The sequence below is a fragment of the Gadus chalcogrammus genome, chromosome 4 (genome assembly GCF_026213295.1).
Source record: "Gadus chalcogrammus isolate NIFS_2021 chromosome 4, NIFS_Gcha_1.0, whole genome shotgun sequence".
Taxonomy (NCBI): Eukaryota; Metazoa; Chordata; class Actinopteri; order Gadiformes; family Gadidae; genus Gadus; species Gadus chalcogrammus.
In genome coordinates, this window is record NC_079415.1 from 33245468 (window position 1) to 33266179 (window position 20712).

Here is a 20712-nt window from a genome sequence, read left to right on the forward strand (position 1 = left end):
TCTCTCTCCTCTCTCTCTCTCTCTCTCTCTTCTTCCCCCCCCCCCCCCCCCCCCCCATCATTCTCTCGTCCCCCTATCGCTGGCCGTTTGTTTTCCACTCTCAGACTCGCCGTCTTTCCTCTCTGTATCTCCCTCCTCCCTGTCCTATCATCCTCTTGTGTTTTCATATTTCACCCTCAAACAACCCCATCGTTGGTATCATTGTTATCTCCGCTACTCCCCGTTTCTCTGCCTTCACCCCTGGTTTTTCTTGGAGCCTTACACCGTCACTCTGCAGAGAGAGAGAGAGGGGGTGGTGGTGGTTCAGAGGGAGGCTCAGGGCTGGCTCTGGTCTGCTGCCAGAGCCTCTGTGTGTCTGTGAGAAGTGGGTCAGTGTGCTGGTGTACAGCTGCACTACGCTTGCACAAGTACACTAGCGATGGTGCGCAATGCCGGTGCACGGCATTGCGCTACAGGCCGGACATGAGCGGCTGTGTACTTGAGACAGACGGTTTTGTTACCATTTATTATTATTTTTGCACTTTAATAAACGATGCCATAATGCAATTTGCAGTGATGGATTGTTGTAGTTCTTCACTTGCAGTTCCTTTTCTAATTTCTAAATTGCACTTTTGAGACTCGAGATGGTTTTGTTTACAGCTCAAGTTCAAACTGTCCAATTCACAAGATTGCACTTAAAACCTGTTGGTTAAGATGAAGAGAAAAAATTAAAGTACTTTTTTTTTTTTGTAACACAGTTGAGCCATTTTCATTATTTAAGAGCTGATTGAATCGACTCGTGATTAATCGATTCAGAACCGTATGAATCTAAATCGAATCGATTTAGGGAATAGGCCACGATACCCAGCCCTACTGGCAAAAGTGCGCAAGTGAGTACACCAACGACCGTGCGCTAGCAAGAGTACAATAGCCACAGTGCACGAGTGCGCTACCTAGAGTGCGCTAGTGAGAGTATACCCGAGACCGTGCGCTAGATAGAGTACAATAGCCACAGTGCACGAGTGCGCTACCTGGAGTGCGCTAGTGAGAGTACAGTCGCAAGAGTGGGTCCCCGAGGGTACGACCGCGAGAGTGCGCTAGTGGGAGTGCGCTCACGAGGCTAGTGAGAGTACGCACACTAGAGAGACGGTGCATTATAGGCAGTGGGATAGTGAGAGTCACTATCACGGACACCTCCCGATGACATGCACGTGTGTCATGTAACTTCAATCGCTGTGTTTGGTAACAACTTCAGACAACTAGCTAAAACACCTGGCATCGGGAGAGCATCTAAGATGGCCGACGTGGGACCCACCGAGGCGAGGAAGCCGTTCAGAAAAAGCAGTTACCTGAGGTCAACCAGTGTCCTTTAGGGCTTTGACTTTTGCCCAAAAATCATATTCGAAATTTGTTTGTTTATGAATATTAATATTTGAATATTTATTAATAATATTTTGACCATTAAATGCCTTCAGTAAGACCTGGATTGGGCTTTGCAAGGTTTGTTTACCGCGTTGCTATGGTTACCGGTCTTGCGTGTTCCAACGGTTTATTAGGTTTCTAATAAATCGCTGTCTAATCAATACTTCGTTCACTGCCTCTTCCGTGGTCATTACAATATTATGAATAGACTGCGTGGGGTTCTCCGACGTCTCTCCCTCTTGGAACCATAACAGGTTCCAATATTAAGGGCTGCCTAATATTCGTTTCGAATTTTGATTTATCTTTTGATATTCTAATTATATTCGAATAACGAAGTTCGGAGTCAAAGCCCTAGTGTCCTTAAGTAGCCATGAGTGCACGGAGAGAGGTAGAATCATGTACTATCAGGGCTACCCCGGCTCCTAAGCTGAGCCCGTGTGCTCAGGGAAAAGAACATTGCGGTTTGGAACCAAACAGGGAAAACCAAACCCCACAGCCCCTGTGGGTAAACCGAGGACACGTGTTTCATGCAAACCATGTCCGACCGCAAACACAAATAACAGACATCACCTCTCGGCCGTCAGAGCCGGCTCAGACTTGGCTGCAGAGAAGCGGGGGAAGGGGATTTGGACGGTGTTTTTATGTGTTTGGGATGCTGTGTTTATTTAACCAGAACCCTTTTGTTTGTCGAGGGGCTCTCCAAGCCTGCAGCTCGGGAGTATGTTCCGGGCCTCCTGTCGTACAAAACACCCAAAGTCTGGCGTAGTGGGCTTTTAAAGCCTTTTTGACAAAACTGATGTAATGGTTCAAATCGAGGAGTATGGCTCGGCTTTCCATCTCCGTAATGGACTCGAAAACCAGGCCCCTCCGGTCGACCGTGGCTATGACCTAGCATGCTATCATGCTATAGTAATTAGCCGGCCCCTCGGTCCAACCCTGTGCTTTGCGGACATGTCGTGCCCAGCGACCCCGATGAGTTACGTGTGCATCTGTTGAACGACTTCAGTGCCTTGCCGAGGAATATCGCCGCGCGATTTATGAACGTGCCGCCCCTTAAGTTTCCAGTGTGGACGGACGTATGGATAGCTTCTCCAAACCGAAATCTGCTTGTTCAGCGACATGAAGAACGCGCATCAACGTCTTTGTATAAACTCTTTTTTTATTTTTTTTATCCCGCCTGGTCCGAGAGACCGTAAAGCCAACCGGTGATTTAACTCCTCGCTGGCGAGGAGCCCGAGAAGACATCTGGCCCTGCTCAAGACAAACCGCCATGGAGGAGATGAGGAGGCCAGGGGAGGTCTCTGTGGCGGATCAGTGGCCCAGATAACCCCCACAGGGTCTGGTGGGGGCACGGCGGGGGGGGGGGGGGGGGGATGTTGGGTAGAGTGCTTTATGGTATGGCAGCAGGGGTGTAGCCATGACTGGAAGGAACACCCCCATCCCCCACGCAGTTCTGCGTCCAACAGTGAGGTTCTGGAAGGGAAGGAGGTGTACTTGGGGGGTGCGGGGGCTGGCGGGTTGAAGTGAGATGGAATGATGCTAATGAGACAAATAACGTCAGCCATCTTTAAGTGGATCCAGGACGGAGCAAACTAAACAGTGAAGCCGAGAAAACAGAAACGGGTAATGGCTTGTTAGGATTCCCGTTTCAAACAAGCAACAGTCAAAATACTCGGGCTTCAAAGCTGCGTGGTTCCAAGTTCGTTGTTTTTGCTCTGCAGAAATTGGTTCAAGTTTCGGTTGTAAAACATTTGTAACACGGCGAATAGACTGGTGGACGCGGAGCTTGTTTTGCACGAGGGCTGCGATGATGGGTCGATTGATCGACCGAAACGTACCATGTATCAAGTACCAACAACAAGCATTTGCCATTAATGTTGTAGGGCAATTCAAGTCTAATATCTGGTTCATGGATTGTTTATGGAAGGAAATAGTTGACCTTCCTTTGGCTGCTTGTCGGACAAAGAAAGCACATTTAAGAGACCTGACTTTGAACTCTTATTCAGGACATTTTATAAATGTTTTTTTAAAGACACAGTCTCGCTGAGCAGCCTGTCTCTCAAGGTACGGGAGGTTTTAAATGAGACGGTCTCTCTGAGATCCCCATCCCTCAGGGCACTGAGACGGTCTCTCTTATCACGGAGACCCTGTCTCTCTTGGAAGAATGTTTTTAAAGAGACTGTCTCTCTCTCTGAGCGGGAAGAAGGCTTTTAAAGAAGCGGTCTCTCTCAAGGGTAGGTTTTTAAAGGGACGGTCTCTCTCTGAGCAGCCTGTCTCTCGGGTACGGCCTCTCTTATGCTACTCGACTGCGTGGTGCGCTGGATGTGACAGCCAGGGCCGCCAGGAGGGGAGGTGCAGCCAGGGAGAAAGAAAAGGCCTGTGTTTTTACAACGGCGACTCAATCGGATCAAAGTGGAGGGGGGGGGGGGGCGAGGGGGGGGGGATTAAAAGGCATTGTTTAGTGCCCCAGCGCCGCCCCCCCCCGCCCCCCCCCCCCGCCCGTACTAGGCCGAAGAATAGCTCTAAGCCAGCATAGTGCTTATTGTCATAATCCATACACTTTCAATTGACTCTGGAATGCTCGTGTGTGTGTGTGTGTGTGTGTGTGTGTGTGTGTGTGTGTGTGTGTGTGTGTGTGTGTGTGTGTGTGTGTGTGTGTGTGTGTGTGTGTGTGTGTGTGTGTGTGTGTGTGTGTGTGTGTGTGTGTGTGTGTGTGACTGTCTGCTCTGCTTTCTCCATCTCATTCCCAGAAGAAGTCTAGTAGTGTGTGTGTGTTTGTCCGCCCATAGTCAATGGACATGCACTTGAGTGCAAAGGGAGTGTTTGAGACAGTGTGGCTGTGCGTCGTGCGCATCAGTGCACGTGCGTCAGACCGGCAGCCACCCACTCGTGTGTGTGTGTTTGTCTGTAACGGCCCTCAGCTGTTCCTGTTTCTGCCAGCACCAGCCCTGTGTTGCCATAACCCCAATCTGCCCCCGGTTGCCGTGGAAACGGTCGAGATGGTGGGAGGGGTGGGCGGCGGGGGGGGGGGGGGTGTAGGGAAAGTCCCTACACATTTAGACCCCGGGTCCACACAAATATCACAACTGTACATCCAACCCGACCCTACCCCCCCCCCCCCCCCACACACACCCCAGCTCTGTGTGATGGAGCAGGGGGTGTGTGAGGCTATTTGTAGCCTCTGTTTGTGTAGGCGGCGGTTGGGGTATAGAGACAGCAGAGTGGCTCACAGACACCGGGTGGGGGCGCTGGCTGGTGGGATATGGCCTTTTAAATCAGTGCGTTGAGCCGCGACGTCTCTCCCTGTGAACCCGGCTGGCTGACGATAGCTGTGCCGCTCGCATCGTGGTGTCTGTTTAGATTAACCGAAGGAAAGGTGAAGTGTGCGTGTGCGTGTGTGTGTGTGTGTGTGTGTGTGTGTGTGTGTGTGCGTGCGCGTGTGAGATCATTTACATTGACATTTTACATTTAGGCCATTTAGCAGATGCCTTTATCCAAAGCCACTTACAATAAGTACATTTGTCAGAAGAAAGAGAAACAACGATGCATCTCTGTCGGTACAGTAAGGGGAGTTCATAGAACCACTTACAATCGCTAGGTTAACCCGTTCCCCGTGCACGACAAAGATAGCTAGGATAAGATGCTACACAATGCCATGTACTATTTTTTTAAGTGCCAGGACATATAACATACAATAAGTGCGTACATTAAGTGCCAGGACGTACAGCTCCAAATACAAGTAGTACACGCTTTGCATTCACAGATTAGGACTGACCACAGCTATGGATAAGAATTCACACATTTGAATCCCACTGCACATCTTCCCGTCAACGTGTCTATTTCCGGGCCCTTTCTGTGATTGAATACCATGCCATACCCTACATGCTGGTTCCTAGCTGTGATCCCGCGACGCTAACACGTCGCCGCGATGCTAACGATGAGGTTGGCAGTGCGGCTGCTGGCTGCTGTGATGTCCTGCCAGAGACGCATGTCATCTGACCCGTACCTCTCTTCTTCTTCCCACAGGGACGGCATGTCAAAACAGGACAGCTGGCGGCCATCAAGGTCATGGATGTCACTGAGGTAAGGACTAACTGCCGCGGCACACAGACAAGCTAACACGGCTAACAAGGCCTTGTGCCAGGTGATGGCTAACCCAGGTCCATCCGATTTCACATTTTTTTTTATGTTCATTTTTTATGTTTAGTAATTTAATAAATTATCATCATTTTTAAGAAGAAAAGTAAGATTATAATTTTTTTCTATATCTTGAGAAATGGCTCGAATTTAAGTTTTTAATATTTATTTCAAATCTCTAGTATTTTCCTTATGTTGTGAAACTGCTCTAAATTGTCAGAGGTTAGAATACATTTTGTTAACCTCTAGTTCAACTAAAAGTCTCAATGGTGTCACGCAGGAAACGCATTTAAAGATTAGTATCAAGGAAGAAACACCAACGATGTACCAGTAGGCGGGTGGCCAACGCCACGGTCCATATACTGAATTTGGCAAAGGGTTTAACAATAACGAGAAAAAACAAAAACGGTTGTTGCTTTCGTCGCATGCGTGAATCCTCTGTCTGACTGCTCTCATTGTCTGAACCCGTCCCCACAGACAGCTACTGTGGCTGCTGAGGCCGGATAGATGCATTTATGGGGAGGGGAGGGAGAGAGGCAGAGAGAGAGAGAGAGAGAGAGACGGTGAATTCCTGTATCTGTAACGAGGCCGTCGGAGATCTGAACGTCTACTTTATAACCGGCAGGGAAACATTAGAATATCTTCCTGTCTCGCGTTAGCTGTCTCTCCCTCTCTTTATCTTTCCTTCTCACTATTTTATTTGATGTTTACTTAAGTGCGTCATTTAATCGTTTGCTGGGAGGGGACACGCACGCACGCACGCACGCACGCACGCACGCACGCACGCACGCACGCACGCACGCACGCACGCACGCACGCACGCACGCACGCACGCACGCACGCACACACACACACACACACACACCAAGAGGCTGTGAAGTTTGCCCTCAGAGAACAGCAGAGTCTAGATTCAACGACTACTGTGGAATAGACGTCTTGCTGCCACGCCTCCCTGTTGCGGGCCTTGAAGTGGTGTGATCCACACACCTGACTGCAGCCCACGTAGAACAACTGTGACAACACACACACACACACACACACACACACACACACACACACACACACACACACACACACACACACACACACACACACACACACACACACACACACACACACACACACACACACACACACACACAATATGGCAACATGTCCAGACATGCCCCCTGCCGCTCCCCTCTCCCGTGCTCTCGCTCTCTCAATCATCTCAAGATTCGAAGGGCATTCATCGCATGGTAAACATACAACTACGTCTACGTTGCCAAGGCACGAAAAGAAAGACGGGTTTTACAAAAGTAGCATGTCAAACAATGACATCGTAAAATGACACACAGATCTGAACAGAGTACCGACGCCTGTCTGTCTGTCATGAAGAGTGAGAGTATTAGGTTTTCGCTTTCTTATCGTCACCGGCTGATGTCGAGACTGTTGCTCAACAGAAGTATTCCGGTCCATCGCCGTGACGATACTAGGTGTGTTCCTTCCCGTCATGAACTCATCAGCTAAAGATCAACAAACACTCTTTTTTTTTCGACACAAAGGGTGCCCTTCTGTTAGTCCTCAAATGTCCTGAGGGCCTGGAAAAGCAAAAACCTAGCTCTGTCTATCTGTCTGTCTGTCTCTCGTTCTGTCGCTGTTACACTCTTTTTTAGCTCTCTCTCCTTTCTTCTGTCTCTCTCTCTCACTTCTTCTGTGTGTCTCTCTCGCTCACTTCTTCTGTGTCTCTCTCTCACTTGTTATTCTCTGTCTCTCTCTCCCTTATTCTCTGTGTCTCTCTCTCCCTTATTCTCTGTCTCCCTTCTTCTGTCTCTCTCCCTTCTTCTGTCTCTCTCCCTTCTGCTGTTTCTCTCTCATCTCGGTCTCTCTCTCTTCTTCTGTGTCTCTCTCATTTCTTGTGTCTCTCTCTCTTCTGTCTCTCTCCCTTCTGTCTCTCTCTCTTCTTCTGTCTCTCTCCCTTCTTCAGTGTCTCTCCCTCTTCTCGGTCTCTCTCACTTCTGTGTCACTCTCCCCTCCTCTCTATCTCGCCCCTGCCTCTGTTCTGTCTCTCTTTCCATCCCTCCTTCCCTCCCCCATGCTGCTACAGTCCACGCCACTTGGGGTTTCGTACCAGGGGGTATCGTGTACTTTGTGATTAGCCATCGTTGACTAATGCCAGACGCCTTTCCACCGCGCAAAGAGCCGTGGAGCCTGTCTCCCTAACGCCGGCCGACGGGACAATACACAAACCCTTTCTCCTGCCACATCTGCTGTACATGCTTAGTGTCGGTATTTATTGGATAACTATCTAGGGTATTTATTGCACATTCGTTCAAGCTGTATTGGAATTGCTAATTATTTTAAGTTTTCCATCCGTGGGCCCTTTCTTACTCGTTCTCTCTTCTCAATCTCTCTGGCTCGCCCTCTTGTTCGTGGCGTCTCTTCTCCTCAGTCTCTGTCTGCTTCTCGGTCTGCCTCTGCCTCTCTCTCATTAATAGTAATGTTGGCCCATATTCCGTCTGCGGCTCCCATCTCATTTATTGAATCCAACCGACCCCAACTGCTGCAATCGTGCAATCGAATTTCCCAATTTTCAATCCTCATTTTGTAGGGTGATGGGTAGGTTGCTATAGAAACGTAGGACGAAACTCGTATCCTCAAATGGCTCCAATGTATGAAACGGTGACACACACACACACAGACACAGACACACAGTCAGCCTTTTACCTGTGTCTACATGGGAAGCAAAATAAGCGTTAAGCGAGCCAGTTAGCTGTCTGCGCTAGCCGTGCGCGCGGGCTCAATTTGCATGCAGCCATTAATCGTTGTCAGCGAGCCGCCCGTGACATTTCGCCACGGATGTCACGCTGTGATTGGCCCCTTCCCCCGCACTCGGCAGGGCTCACCCTTAACCTACATAACGCCTCAATAAGACGCCATTACATCCTTGTTAGAATAGCCGTTGAAAGTGATCTCATTGGCGAGTTAATGGGGCAACTGCTTTTGTTCAAACCAAAGTCCAATCTCTACGTGTGCCTGCCAACTCACTTCCCAAATATTCCCGGTCCGTGATTAAGACGCCATTTTATCCAATCTTTTACCTCATCTCCACGGTCGTCGGATCAAAAATGAAAACGGAACATCGTTAGAATATCGATACGGCTCGGTCATAGTTACACAATCCCCTGAGCAATTATTGCACAAATCCATCACCAATATATTAACATTCTCCAGCGTGTTAAAGGCCTGTATCCTGCTGCTGTGTTAATACACACCTAGTGGGGGGGACACAACGTGTGTGTGTGTGTGTGTGTGTGTGTGTGTGTGTGTGTGTGTGTGTGTGTGTGTGTGTGTGTGTGTGTGTGTGTGTGTGTGTGTGTGTGTGTGTGTGTGTGTGTGTGTGTGTGTGTGTCAGAAGCGTGCTGACAGACGCTCCACTCATTAGTGTCTGCGCTTGAGGGCGGTTTCTTACAACCCACAGTGGTTCATTCATTGTCCACACACACACACACACACACACACACACACACACACACACACACACACACACACACACACACACACACACACACACACACACACAGCTATATGTCACAAACAAATGAACTGAATACAGTGTCCAATACATTCTAGTATTCAAATATAGATTTGCATACACGTTACCCATACCATTCAAATGACCTCATATTTTTCCCAAACAAGCGGTGAAATATCTCGATTTGCTTTGAAGAAATTACCATTCCTGCCTAATTCCTCAATGAGTCATGGCTAATTACGTGTGTGTGTGTGTGTGTGTGTGTGTTCTCTAGGACGAGGAGGAAGAGATCAAGTTGGAGATCAACATGCTGAAGAAGTACTCTCACCACAGGAATATCGCCACCTACTATGGGGCCTTCATCAAGAAGAGCCCCCCAGGACACGATGACCAGCTCTGGGTACGTCTCCACTACCAGGCCGGGGCTTCAGGGCCTCTGTGGAGGAAACGCACCATATATTTATTTCGATATATTTTTTACATTTTTATTAATTATTTATAGACGTTCTGTATTTTTGAATCACGTCTGTTGTCACCAGACTATTTTGCTTTTGCGTTAATGTATTGAGTTGTTTACATTTGTATCATGTTCCTCTAAAGTTAGCTTGGTTCTTTCTGTTGTTGGAGCACGGTACCGCCAAGTTAGCGCTTTGTTAGCTGTGAGTTAGCGGTAGAGTATCGGTTAGTTAGCTTTAATTGGTTTGATAGCTGTAGGTTCACTTGGTCTGTAAATGTTTGCTAACTATCGTAAGTGCCAAGCTTCCATTATGTTAGCTGTAGCTAAGCATCACGTTAGCGGTAAGTTAGCTGCCCGCTGTTTTGATAGCTGTAGGTTCACTTGGTCTGTAAATGTTAGCCAACTATAGCACCGCTCAGCTACGGTGAGTTAGCGGTAAGTTATCGATTAGTTAGTCGCTAGCTGTTTGACATTCATAGCTTCGCTCGGCCTTTAAATGCTTGCTAACTATCGTGTGTGTGTGTGTGTGTGTGTGTGTTGCAGCTGGTGATGGAGTTCTGCGGGGCGGGCTCCATTACCGACCTGGTGAAGAACACCAAGGGGAACCAGTTGAAGGAGGACTGGATCGCCTACATCTCCCGGGAGATCCTCAGAGTGAGACACGACTCCTCCCCTTGTCCCCGTCGCTCCCTGCCTCTCCTCCGTCTAGCTCTGTGTCTCTTCTCCTCGTCTCGTCTCCTAGCCTCGTCTCACCCGTTCTTCTCTTCCCTTGTCACTTTCTTTTTGCGCTCTTTGTATTCGCTTGCTTCTACCCCGCCAGTGTCTGATTGATCGGCTTATCTTTTCTCTCTCGTCTTTGTCTGTCTGTATTTGTGTCGCCAACTCCTATTCAAACATATCCGTGTGCACCGACGCAAATTGATGACAACCAACATGAAACAAATCAACTCTATCTCTCTCGCTTTCTGTTTCTCTCTCTCTCTGTCTGTGTCTGTCTGTTTTTATATTGACAACTTCCCATTCAAACAGAACTGTCAACCAACGTAAAAATATGACAACAACCACATGAAACAAATCAACTCTATCTGTCGCTCTCGCTCTCTCTCTGTCGCGCTCTCTCTCTCTCACTCTCACTCTCACTCTCTCACTCTCTCTTACCCTTTCCCGTAGGGCCTCGCCCACCTCCACGCCCACCACGTCATCCATCGAGACATCAAGGGCCAGAACGTCCTGCTGACGGAGAACGCCGAAGTCAAGCTGGGTACGACACACGCCAAACTCTGTCTGTAAAAACAATCATGAAACAGGTTGACCGTTTTATCATTAGGTGCCTTGGAAACTCATGCTCCGTAATGATAACGTTTCAATTGGCAAAAGGACATTTATATAGCGCTTTTATCCAAAGCGCTTTATTGCCTAACTTTCACCCATTCATGCACACATTGACACCCCGACGGAGGTGTCAGCCACGCAGGGCGACAGCCAGCTCGTCGGGAGCTGTTAGGATAAGGCGCCTCGCTCAGGGACACCTCGACTCCAGATAGGAGGAGTCAGGGATCGAACTATGGGTCGGCTTAGCTTAGCTCAGGAGGTAGAGCAGTTGTCTTGTAACCGAAAGGTTGCAGGTTCACTCCCCACCTCCTCCTAGCTGAGTGTTGACGTGTCCCTGAGCGAGACACTTAACCCTAACTGCTCCTGATGAGCTGGCTGTTGCTTTGCAATGATTGACTCTGCCGTCGGTGTGTCAATCATTGCGTATTAACCGATGTAAATCGCTTTGGATAAAAGTGTCTGCTAAATGCCCTAATTGTAATTGTAATTGACCTACTGCCGCCCCTACTGCTGAAACATTACCTTAATTGAGCTAACACTTTTGTTTCATACAAATAATCTGGAAAGTCTCCCTGTGAAAACTCAAAGTGTAGTCAAACGAGACCGTATGATTATATATGCATCACGTCCCTCACGACGTCGACATCCCGAATAACCCCGTCGTTCCCTAGTTCCGCATTTCAACGCCGCTTTACGTATCCGATCGCGATCCGCACACAAAATGGCCGCCATGGCGGTCCGCTGTGTAAACCGTGCCCCTCTAACGCCCCCCCTCCCCCAGTGGACTTCGGCGTGAGCGCCCAGCTGGACCGCACGGTGGGCCGCCGGAACACCTTCATCGGCACGCCCTACTGGATGGCGCCCGAGGTCATCGCCTGCGACGAGAACCCCGACGCCACGTACGACTACAGGGTGAGCAGCGCCTGGACCACCCCCCTGTGTGTGTGTGTGTGTGTGTGTGTGTGTGTGTGTGTGTGTGAGCAGGTGTCTTGTAACCGAAAGGTTGCTAGTTCGATCCCCAGCTCCTCCTAGCTGAGTGTTGACGTGTCCCTGAGCAAGACACTTAACCCTAACTGCTCCTGACGAGCTGGCTGTCGCCCTGCGTGGTTTACTCTGCCGTCGGTGTGTCAATGTGTACATTAACCGATGTAAGTCGCTTTGGATAAAAGCGTCTGCCAGATGCCCTAATTGTAAATGTAAACCCAACGTCTTGCTCTTGCAGAGCGACCTCTGGTCGACCGGCATCACGGCCTTGGAGATGGCCGAGGGAGCTCCACGTGAGTTACAGTTACCGCCTGACCACGCCTCATCAGATCAGCCGTGGGACCCCCTACCAACCGTTACTGACGAGTGTGTGTGTGTGTGTGTGTGTGTGTATGTGTGTGTGTCCCCCACAGCGCTCTGCGACATGCACCCGATGCGTGCGCTCTTCCTCATCCCAAGGAACCCTCCTCCTCGACTGAAATCTAAAAAATGGTACGTGACCCTGTTTCTTTTGTACGCGTGTGTATAAAGAACTTGTGGGAGTGTGTGTGTGTGTGAGGCGGGCGATGATGACACATGTTCGAGATCTATTCGTCGCGTTAATCTTCACACAAGATTTGGGGTCGGGTGTGAACATGAGCCTTAGTGTTCGGCGATATTTACTCCCAGAATGCATTGTTTTGTCAAACCGGTTGTACGTCCACGCGTCGAATAGTCTACCGGTCTGAAAGGAGCGGAGTACGCTCGGGTGTTTACACAGTCTGAATTAAATGTACTCGCTCCAACGTCGACGCAAACCGATTGACCCGAGGTCGTTTTAAGTGCGTTGTTATTCCTCTCTTCCCCCCGGGGCCGGCCTGTTCCAAACCTTTTTATTCTCCTCCGTCTTGGCACGGCGGCGTTCCCAGTCGTCCCTTGAAGTCCCCCGACGTTTCCGGAGCGTGTGCGCTCCATGTGGCGTCGTGGCGTCAGGGGAACAGTGCGGACGTTGGCGTGGCAACAAAAGGGCCGCGATCCAATAGTCCTTTTGATGAGCGCTTCTGCGGGGCCTTCGGCTTCCTAAAGGCAGACGTCGTTCCGACTGTTCCCATACGTACTAAGCTCGGGAACGGGGGGATTCGGAGCGTTTTTTTGAGGTCGGCTCGTTAGTCTGTGATTGGCTGACAGCAATTGTCGTCGTTCACCGAGGCTGAAGACGCTTCTTTACCCGCTGCTCGACCCCCGTAACGGCTAGCGCGGGTCTCTTCTAAGTTGAAGCGAACAAGCGATACGGAAGAGGGGGGGGCTGGAATAGAGATACGGTTTTGGAACGCGGCCACGGTCTCGAATTCTTCCCCGTCGTCGCCCTCTCTCTCCCCTTCCGCCGTCGAGGCTCGGAGCATCTGCGTTGCACCTGCTCCCCGCCGCGAGGCACGGGGGGGCTGGCACGGCCTCCCGGGACACGCACACGTACACACACGCACGCACTCACACAGGCAAATACATAAGCACACGTACACACGCACACTACTTCCCTCCTATCAGCCCCCCTGAGGTGCTGATATGACGAGTGCTGTAGGTCTTTGAAGTTGGGGGGAATGTTTGTCCAAAAAGGTCCGTTACTTTGAGCATCCTCACTGGTTGTGACCCGTGTTCCCCTCTAAGGAGCGAGGTCTAGTGATACCAGCGACAGGCTGATCTAGGACAGGACCACTGAGCTCACAAGACGAGGGTTCATGGTTTCCACGGTTGTCCACGTTCCATTCCGTTTGTGGTCCCGTTTCTGATCATTCTCTTCCTCTTGAGTCAAACCGCGCGGCGTCTTCTCATTAAGTCGAACGCAAAGTATTTGAAACGTGGGGATTTTGCAACCACAACCCAAACCAATCCCCTCGTCACTTCCACCTCCACCAACCTCCACCGTCATCTCTACTACACCCTTCCTCCTCCACCTACACCACCACCTCCTACCTCCACCACACTCCTCCACCCTCCACCGTCATCTCTGCTACCACTCCATCTCCTCGTCTCCCCCCCCCCCCCTCCTCCTCCACTAACCGTCTCACCTCCTCCACCCCCCCCCCCCCCCCCCGCCAGGTCCAAGAAGTTCATCAGCTTCATCGAGGCGTGCCTGGTGAAGAACTACACCCAGAGGCCGCCCACGGAGCAGCTGCTCAAGCACCCCTACATCCGGGACCAGCCCAACGAGAGACAGGTCCGCATCCAGCTCAAGGACCACATCGACCGCACCAAGAAGAAGCGCGGCGAGAGGGGTGGGTGGTCCCGCCGTCTCTCTCCCCCCCCCCCCCCCCCCCCCCTCCCTTAGTTTGGCTCTCCCTCTAGGTGCTGCGCCCCGTCCGATCGATCGGCGAGAGGGGTTGGGAGACGGTACACTGATACCTTGATCTTCTCGACCCGGGGACGTTTTCTTTTCTTTGGTCGGCTAGACTGTTACGGGATGTCTTTGGGTTGTGGTCAAAGCGAGACGAGCGAGGGTGTTATTTTGAGCTTCGGTTCGACACGTCGACGAGTGTTTCCCCGCTTGCCGAGATACCGAGGAACAAACAGGCGCCGAATCGGGAACTCACTCGATAGATGCAGCCCTTGTTGTTCCTCTGTTTTGATTTCCTTTTTCGTCCGTCTTTCTGTCTTTCAGTGGTTTCTTCTCTCTTCCCGTCTGTCCTCCTTTCGGTCTTTTTGATTTAGTCTTGTTAGTGTGGATGTTCTCTTCCTATCCGTTTGTCTCGTTCCATCTCTTAAGTCCTCCGCCCTGTCTAGATTTGTGTCCTTATTTTCGTCTGATTCACTGCTCCGCCTCTCTCCGTGCCCTCGTTTCCTCCTCCTCCCGTCTCTATTCTGTCATCCCGTCCTCCCCTTTGACTCCTTCTCCACCTCGTTCAGTCTCTCCTCCTCTTGTCTCTATTCCGTCATCCCGTCCTCCTTTTGTTCGACACTGTCCATCCCGTTTGGTCTCTCCTCCTACCGTCTCTATTCTCTCATCCCGTCCTCCTTTGTTCGACACTGTCCATCCCGGTCGGTCTCTCCTCCTACCGTCTCCAGTCCTCTCTCTCCCCTTCCTCCAGTCCTAAAGGCTACAGTGATGGCCGCTCCGACAGAACCCCCGTATCAGTTTTCGAAGCACTCACTTTGTCGTTGTCTCCCTCCGCGCAGACGAGACGGAGTACGAGTACAGCGGCAGCGAGGAGGAAGAGGAGGAGCCCGCGGAGCAGGACGGGGAACCAAGGTGTGACCTTTGACCTCCCAGGGTTCAGACACATCCGACTCTTCACCTCCACGAGCTAAAGTGTCTGAATGGTGGACAGTGTTGTTGAGGGCTCACGAGATCTATATAGGCGGTTGGATTCCAGGGGTTCGGGTTGGTTGGTGCCCCAGCTGGTCCTTTAGAATCCTTTGTTGAGGAAACTAACAGTTTTGTGTTTTTTAAAGAGGCTCTATAAAGTCCTGACTGTGCTTCCTCATTGCATTCCACCGTCGCTAGTGTCAGAGGAAGTCCTGTGTGTCACTTATGAGTAACGCACCGCGTTAGTAATACCCTGAAAGGCTTGGTGTTTGGAGATCGCTGCAAGGGGGGATAAAGTTAACAGCAACAGGATGCCGTGTGTCACGCTGTAAATCACCCGAGAAATGCCTGTAATTCATGATGCTTTGGATAAAAGCATCTGCCAAATGAGGAGTTTGATAAGAAGTGGGAAATCCCTTGTCTTCTAACTGTAGCGGAGATGGTTTTGAAGTCTGCTCCGAACATAAACTGCTCAAACTGCTCAAAGCAAATGACGACGTTGTAGTATTAAATAATATTTTTCAGTGAGCCTTGTTGGCATTGGCTGCTAACGTCCCCTTTCTTACTCTGTGGCGGTGTAGTAAACGGTACTTTTGGAAATAGTACTCAAACAATGAGCTCAGTCCAACAGGGTCTCTGAGAACGTGTGCCCCCCCCCAGAATATTTTAACCAGACCTTTCCACCTCCTGAGATAACGGTGTTTATCAAAAATAGTATCTTTAACCACATAAGCTGGCAATCTCCAGCAAGCCTACATTAATAAACATCAGGGGACCGGCAACAGTTGTTAAACACTAAATCCCCCCCCCCCCCCCCCCCCCCCCGCTGGTTTAATGAATAATTGTCAATCAAAAATAGCATGAATCTGACTTTATATGCCAGCAATCAACTGAACTCCAAATTAACATCAGGTGACCCCCAAGATGGTGGAACGCTAAATAACATTCTCCTTCCCCCTCCTCCACCTCCAACCACCACCTCTACTGCCCTCCTCCTCCTCCTCCTCCTCCTCCTCCTCCTCCTCCTCCTCCCCCCCTCCCCCTCCCCCAGCTCCATCGTCAACGTGCCGGGTGAGTCCACGCTGCGCCGGGACTTCATCCGGCTGCAGCAGGAGAACAAGGAGCGCTCTGAGGCGCTGCGGCGGCAGCAGCTGCTGCAGGAGCAGCAGATGAGGGAGCAGGAGGAGTACAAGAGGCAGCTGCTGGCCGAGCGGCAGAAGCGCATCGAGCAGCAGAAGGAGCAGAGGAGGCGGCTGGAGGAGGTGAGGGGAGGGGAGAGCGGGGAGGGGGGGGGGGGCCGTCACCATGGCGATGAGGCGGCGGTCGGTGTTGGTTTATTGACGTCTTGGTTCTCGTTTTTTGTTGTTCCCGCTGAACGTTGAACTGAAGTTTGTATTTTTCTCTCTCTCTCTCTCTCTCCCCCTTCTATCTCTCCATCGGATCACTCTCCCCTTCCTCCCTTTTGCCTTCTCCTTTTCTCTCCCCCTCTCTCCCCCTCCCTCCTTTTTCTCCTCATTCTGTTGTTTTCCCTCATTTCTTTTTACCCATTTTACTCTCGCTCTCTCTCGCTCTCACTCTCTCTCACCGCTCCCTCTCCCTCCCCCCACCTGCTCTCTCTCTCCCTCCCTCGTTCTCTCTCTCGCCCCTCACCCCCCCACCTGCTCTCTCCTTCCCTCCCTCCTTCTCTCTTGCCCCTCCCTTCCTCCTCTCTCTCCCTCCCTCCCTCCCTCCCTCCTTCTCTCTCTCGCCCCTCCCTCCCTCCTTCTCTCTCTCCCTCCCTCCCTCGTTCGCTCTTCCTTTCTCGCCCCTCCCTTCCTCCCTCGCCCCTCCCTCGCCCCTCCCTCACTCCCTTCCCCCCTCGCCCCTCCCTCGCCCCGGAGCAGCAACAGCGCCGCGAGCGCGAGGTGCGGCGGCAGCAGGAGCGCGAGCAGCGCCGCCGCGAGCAGGAGGAGAAGCGCCGCGTGGAGGAGACGGACCGTCGCCGCAAGGAGGAGGAGGAGCGCCGGCGGGCCGAGGACGAGAAGAGGAGGAACGACCGGGAGCAGGTCGGTCCCAGAACCCCCCCCCAAACCACCCCCCCACCACTGGGAGCCAGTCGCTAAAACGCCGTAGCGGTTTACCGAGGTCTTCCCGTTTAAAGGGTCTTGTGATGCCTTGCATTAGGGATCTGGGAAGGCTCCACCTGGGAAGCTCGGTGTCGCGGCGTTCCCATTGCCACACGGCCACACACGCTGTGTGTGTGTGTGTGTGTGTGGGAAGCCTCAGCCATCCCAAGAGTCCAATCTAACCCTAACCCGTTTCGGGATTCTTAGATACAATACTCAATAATAATACTCAAGCTAGCTTCACCAGCTAGCTTCACCAGCTAGCATCACCAGCTAGCTCGTAGGTAAAAATTATTCTGGACCATTTCTGTGGTCAAAGCTGATCACAGAAGCGCTTTAACTGGTATATATATTCTACGATTAAAAGGCACCGGCTAGCCCGTACCTATTAGGGGTGTAACGGTACACGTATTTGTACCGAACCGTCACGGTACAGGCACTTCGGTGCGGTTACAGAGGTTTACCGCGGTTCGTAAATGTGGCGTACATAGCGTTAATATGGTGAATGTAAAGGCTTGTTTTGAATACGGAATTTAAAACTTGAAGTCGGAGTTCCACCCGGACCGTTTAGCCAAAGTAATGTAGCGACCCTGGGACAGTTAAATAGTTTGCGTGTTATGTGTTGCATTATATTTCGTTGTCCGTTATGCCAGTTGTTCTATGTGCATGTATTGTAATGTTCTTCTTGTCAATCAGCGTGGGGGCGAATCATTAGGTCAGCTGGGGGAGGGCCTTGGGAGAACAGGAGGGTGGGGGCCTGCACGCGAGTGAGACCGTGTTGGGGGTTGCCGGGGTAACCGGGGTTTGTTTTGGGTCGGTTTTCTGCCGTTGGTAATGACGTTACGGGTTTCAGTGACCTGGTTTTGGTTCATTAAAACTACCTTCAACTACTAATGACTCGACATCATTATGTCACCGGCGAGGTCACTAAATTGGTGTCAGAAGTGAAACTATTATTATTATTTTTTTCTCGGTCCTGCTGTGCTCGGCGAGTCGGCTACTCCGACTCCGTAATCCCTTCAGCAGCTCTCCGTCGGGATGTCGGATACGCAATGCAATTGGCCGCCCGATATATCTTATACAGTAGGCCTATGTATGTTACAAACCATTTAAGCAGTGTAGTAAATACACTTCCAAAGCTTTTCAAATCTTATTTGGTGTTTTATTGGTCCTGGTGCAAAGTAAACAATGTACAAAGTAATTAAGGTACAAAGTCAAACCGAAGAAGTGATTCAGGAAATTATTTTGTTAGAGGACCAATCACAGCCCTTGCCGTCTCCATTGCGTCGACCAATAGGTCCATGGTTTCGACGCATAGTTAAAAATATTGGATGTGCACGTAAGCTAGGGAGAGGGTCTCCGACAGGCTGTCCGGCAATGGATAGGGCTCCCTGTGTCTTCTTACAGCACTTTAACATGCACACGCATTTGAAAAGGCGCCATCCAGGTGTTACTATCACCGTTGCTGTGAAAAAAAAAGCGAGCTGTACAAACCCAGCTCACTGGGAATTCAGAAACTGAAATGCCATAACAAAGTTTATTGGTGTTTTCATTGCCGCTTTTTTTTTTTTTTTAATTCCCCTTAACTATTAACCGTACCGTATCGTACCGTACCGTGACTTAAAAACCGAGGTACGTACCGAACCGTGACTTTTGTGTACCGTTACACCCCTAGTACCTATTGAGAGTCCCGAAAGCCCTTCCGAGCTACGCTAGTTTGCGTCACAAAATTCGTCGTCGTCAGTTGGATTGGACAGTACCGACTGTTGTAACGTTATTTCATTATTCAATTGTGAAAGTTTCCCGCCTGGTAACTTAGAGGGGCTCAATCTTACAGTGCCACTTAAAAAACTAGGACAATTATGTGCGCTAAATCAGTCCATTTTCACCACCAAATAAGTTTCATGGCAACGTATTGTAATAACAAACCCAAGAAAAGAAGATGGAGGGTCCTACTTCTGGACCCGCCTTTTGTTTCCCGTTTCCTGGCCTCTCCACCAATGGCGCGGCGTGCTTTGTGTTGATTGACAGGAGTACATCCGCCGGCAGTTGGAGGAGGAGCAGAGGCACCTGGAGATGCTGCAGCAACAGCTGCTCCACGAGCAGGCCATGCTGTTGGTGAGACACACACACACACACACACACACACACACACACACACACACACACACACACACACACACACACACACACACACACACACACACACACACACACACACACACACACACACACACACACACACGTTTATTTTGGTTATCATCTTGAAATGCAAATGCACGTCGTTGGGAGTTTAAAGCATTTATTAATCGTATGCGATTGGTTCTCTCGGTTGGGTTGGGTTTCACAAAACCTTATGAGTCAAAACAAACAGGATTCTTTCAAGGGTATTTCTTCCCTCCCTCTTTAAGCCGTAGTAAAACAAATCATTTATCACCCCGAACAAACTCGTCCCCTTTCCTTGTGGCTTTGGAGTTATTTGACCCAGACCGATGCAGAATTATGAAATATTCAGATTTCACCAGCAGTTGTGTTTCATCTGCTGTGAATAACAGACATCAGATTTTATTGTACTGTCTTTTATGACAACTATGCGAGTCTCCGTTAAATGACTCACTGCTTTTATGTATTTCATTCTGGATTTTACTGGTTCTACTCGGACGATAGGAATCGAGAATATTAGAGCGCTTTGATTTAAGGATTTAAATTAAAAGCATTGCGATAATTGTTGCGTGCCGACATAATGTTTTTGTTTGGTGTGATTCACTTTGAATGCTATTTGTTCTTTAACCTTATTCAGGGAGTTTTATGGCCCAAGAAAGGGAAAAACTAGACCTAAAAAGAACAAAAATGATCGTATAATATGATAACGATTTGGCATAATTGCAGTCAGTTTTTTAGGGTGCGTAGCGTTTCGTACGGATGCCTCCTTTCAGCTGAGAGGGGGTTCAGCCTTTACTGTCCACCAACGATGGGCTCTGACCAACGCTGTCAACACTCTCTCTGACCTGATCACCTAACCATCACACACACACTCACTCACTCACTCACTCACTCACTCACTCACTCACTCAAATATCCACACTCACTCACTCACTCACTCACTCACTCAAATACACACACACACACGCACACGCACACGCACACACACACACCCTAACACCAGGAGTTCAAGTGGCGCGAGCTGGAGGAGCAGCGCAAGGCCGAGCGTCTCCACAAGCGGCTGCAGCAGGAGCAGGCCTTCCTGCTCGCGCTCAAACACGACCGCCAGCCGCCGCAGGGAGGGGCCGGCGACACCAGCCCGGCCCCCTGCCACGCGCCGGACGGGCCCCCCGCGGCCCTCACCCCGACCCCCCAGGCGCAAGTCCTCGACGGCCCCCTCGCTTTAGACAGACCCCTCGCGGGCGCCCCCCTAGCCGCCGTCGTCGAGCCCCATCCCCCGTCCTCCAAGACGGCCGACCCCGACCACGCCCCGCCCGACACCGCGCCCCAAACAAACCCC

At 50.6% G+C, this 20712-nt stretch overlaps 1 protein-coding gene across 9 annotated transcripts in view; it reads left to right on the plus strand.

The window, feature by feature from the left end:
• The window catches only part of map4k4 (mitogen-activated protein kinase kinase kinase kinase 4), a 48402-nt gene that overhangs the window by 8749 nt on the left and 18941 nt on the right, over positions 1–20712 (plus strand). For all 9 annotated transcript variants that reach the window (XM_056588939.1, XM_056588931.1, XM_056588933.1 and 6 more), the window contains exons 3-14: positions 5428–5484; positions 9327–9452; positions 10053–10163; positions 10680–10770; positions 11623–11753; positions 12064–12118; positions 12239–12317; positions 13902–14077; positions 14976–15048; positions 16157–16367; positions 16989–17150; positions 19242–19328. In XM_056588939.1, the coding sequence (XP_056444914.1) occupies positions 5428–5484; positions 9327–9452; positions 10053–10163; positions 10680–10770; positions 11623–11753; positions 12064–12118; positions 12239–12317; positions 13902–14077; positions 14976–15048; positions 16157–16367; positions 16989–17150; positions 19242–19328 (1359 nt within the window). The remainder of the gene's footprint in view (positions 1–5427; positions 5485–9326; positions 9453–10052; positions 10164–10679; positions 10771–11622; positions 11754–12063; positions 12119–12238; positions 12318–13901; positions 14078–14975; positions 15049–16156; positions 16368–16988; positions 17151–19241; positions 19329–20712) is intronic.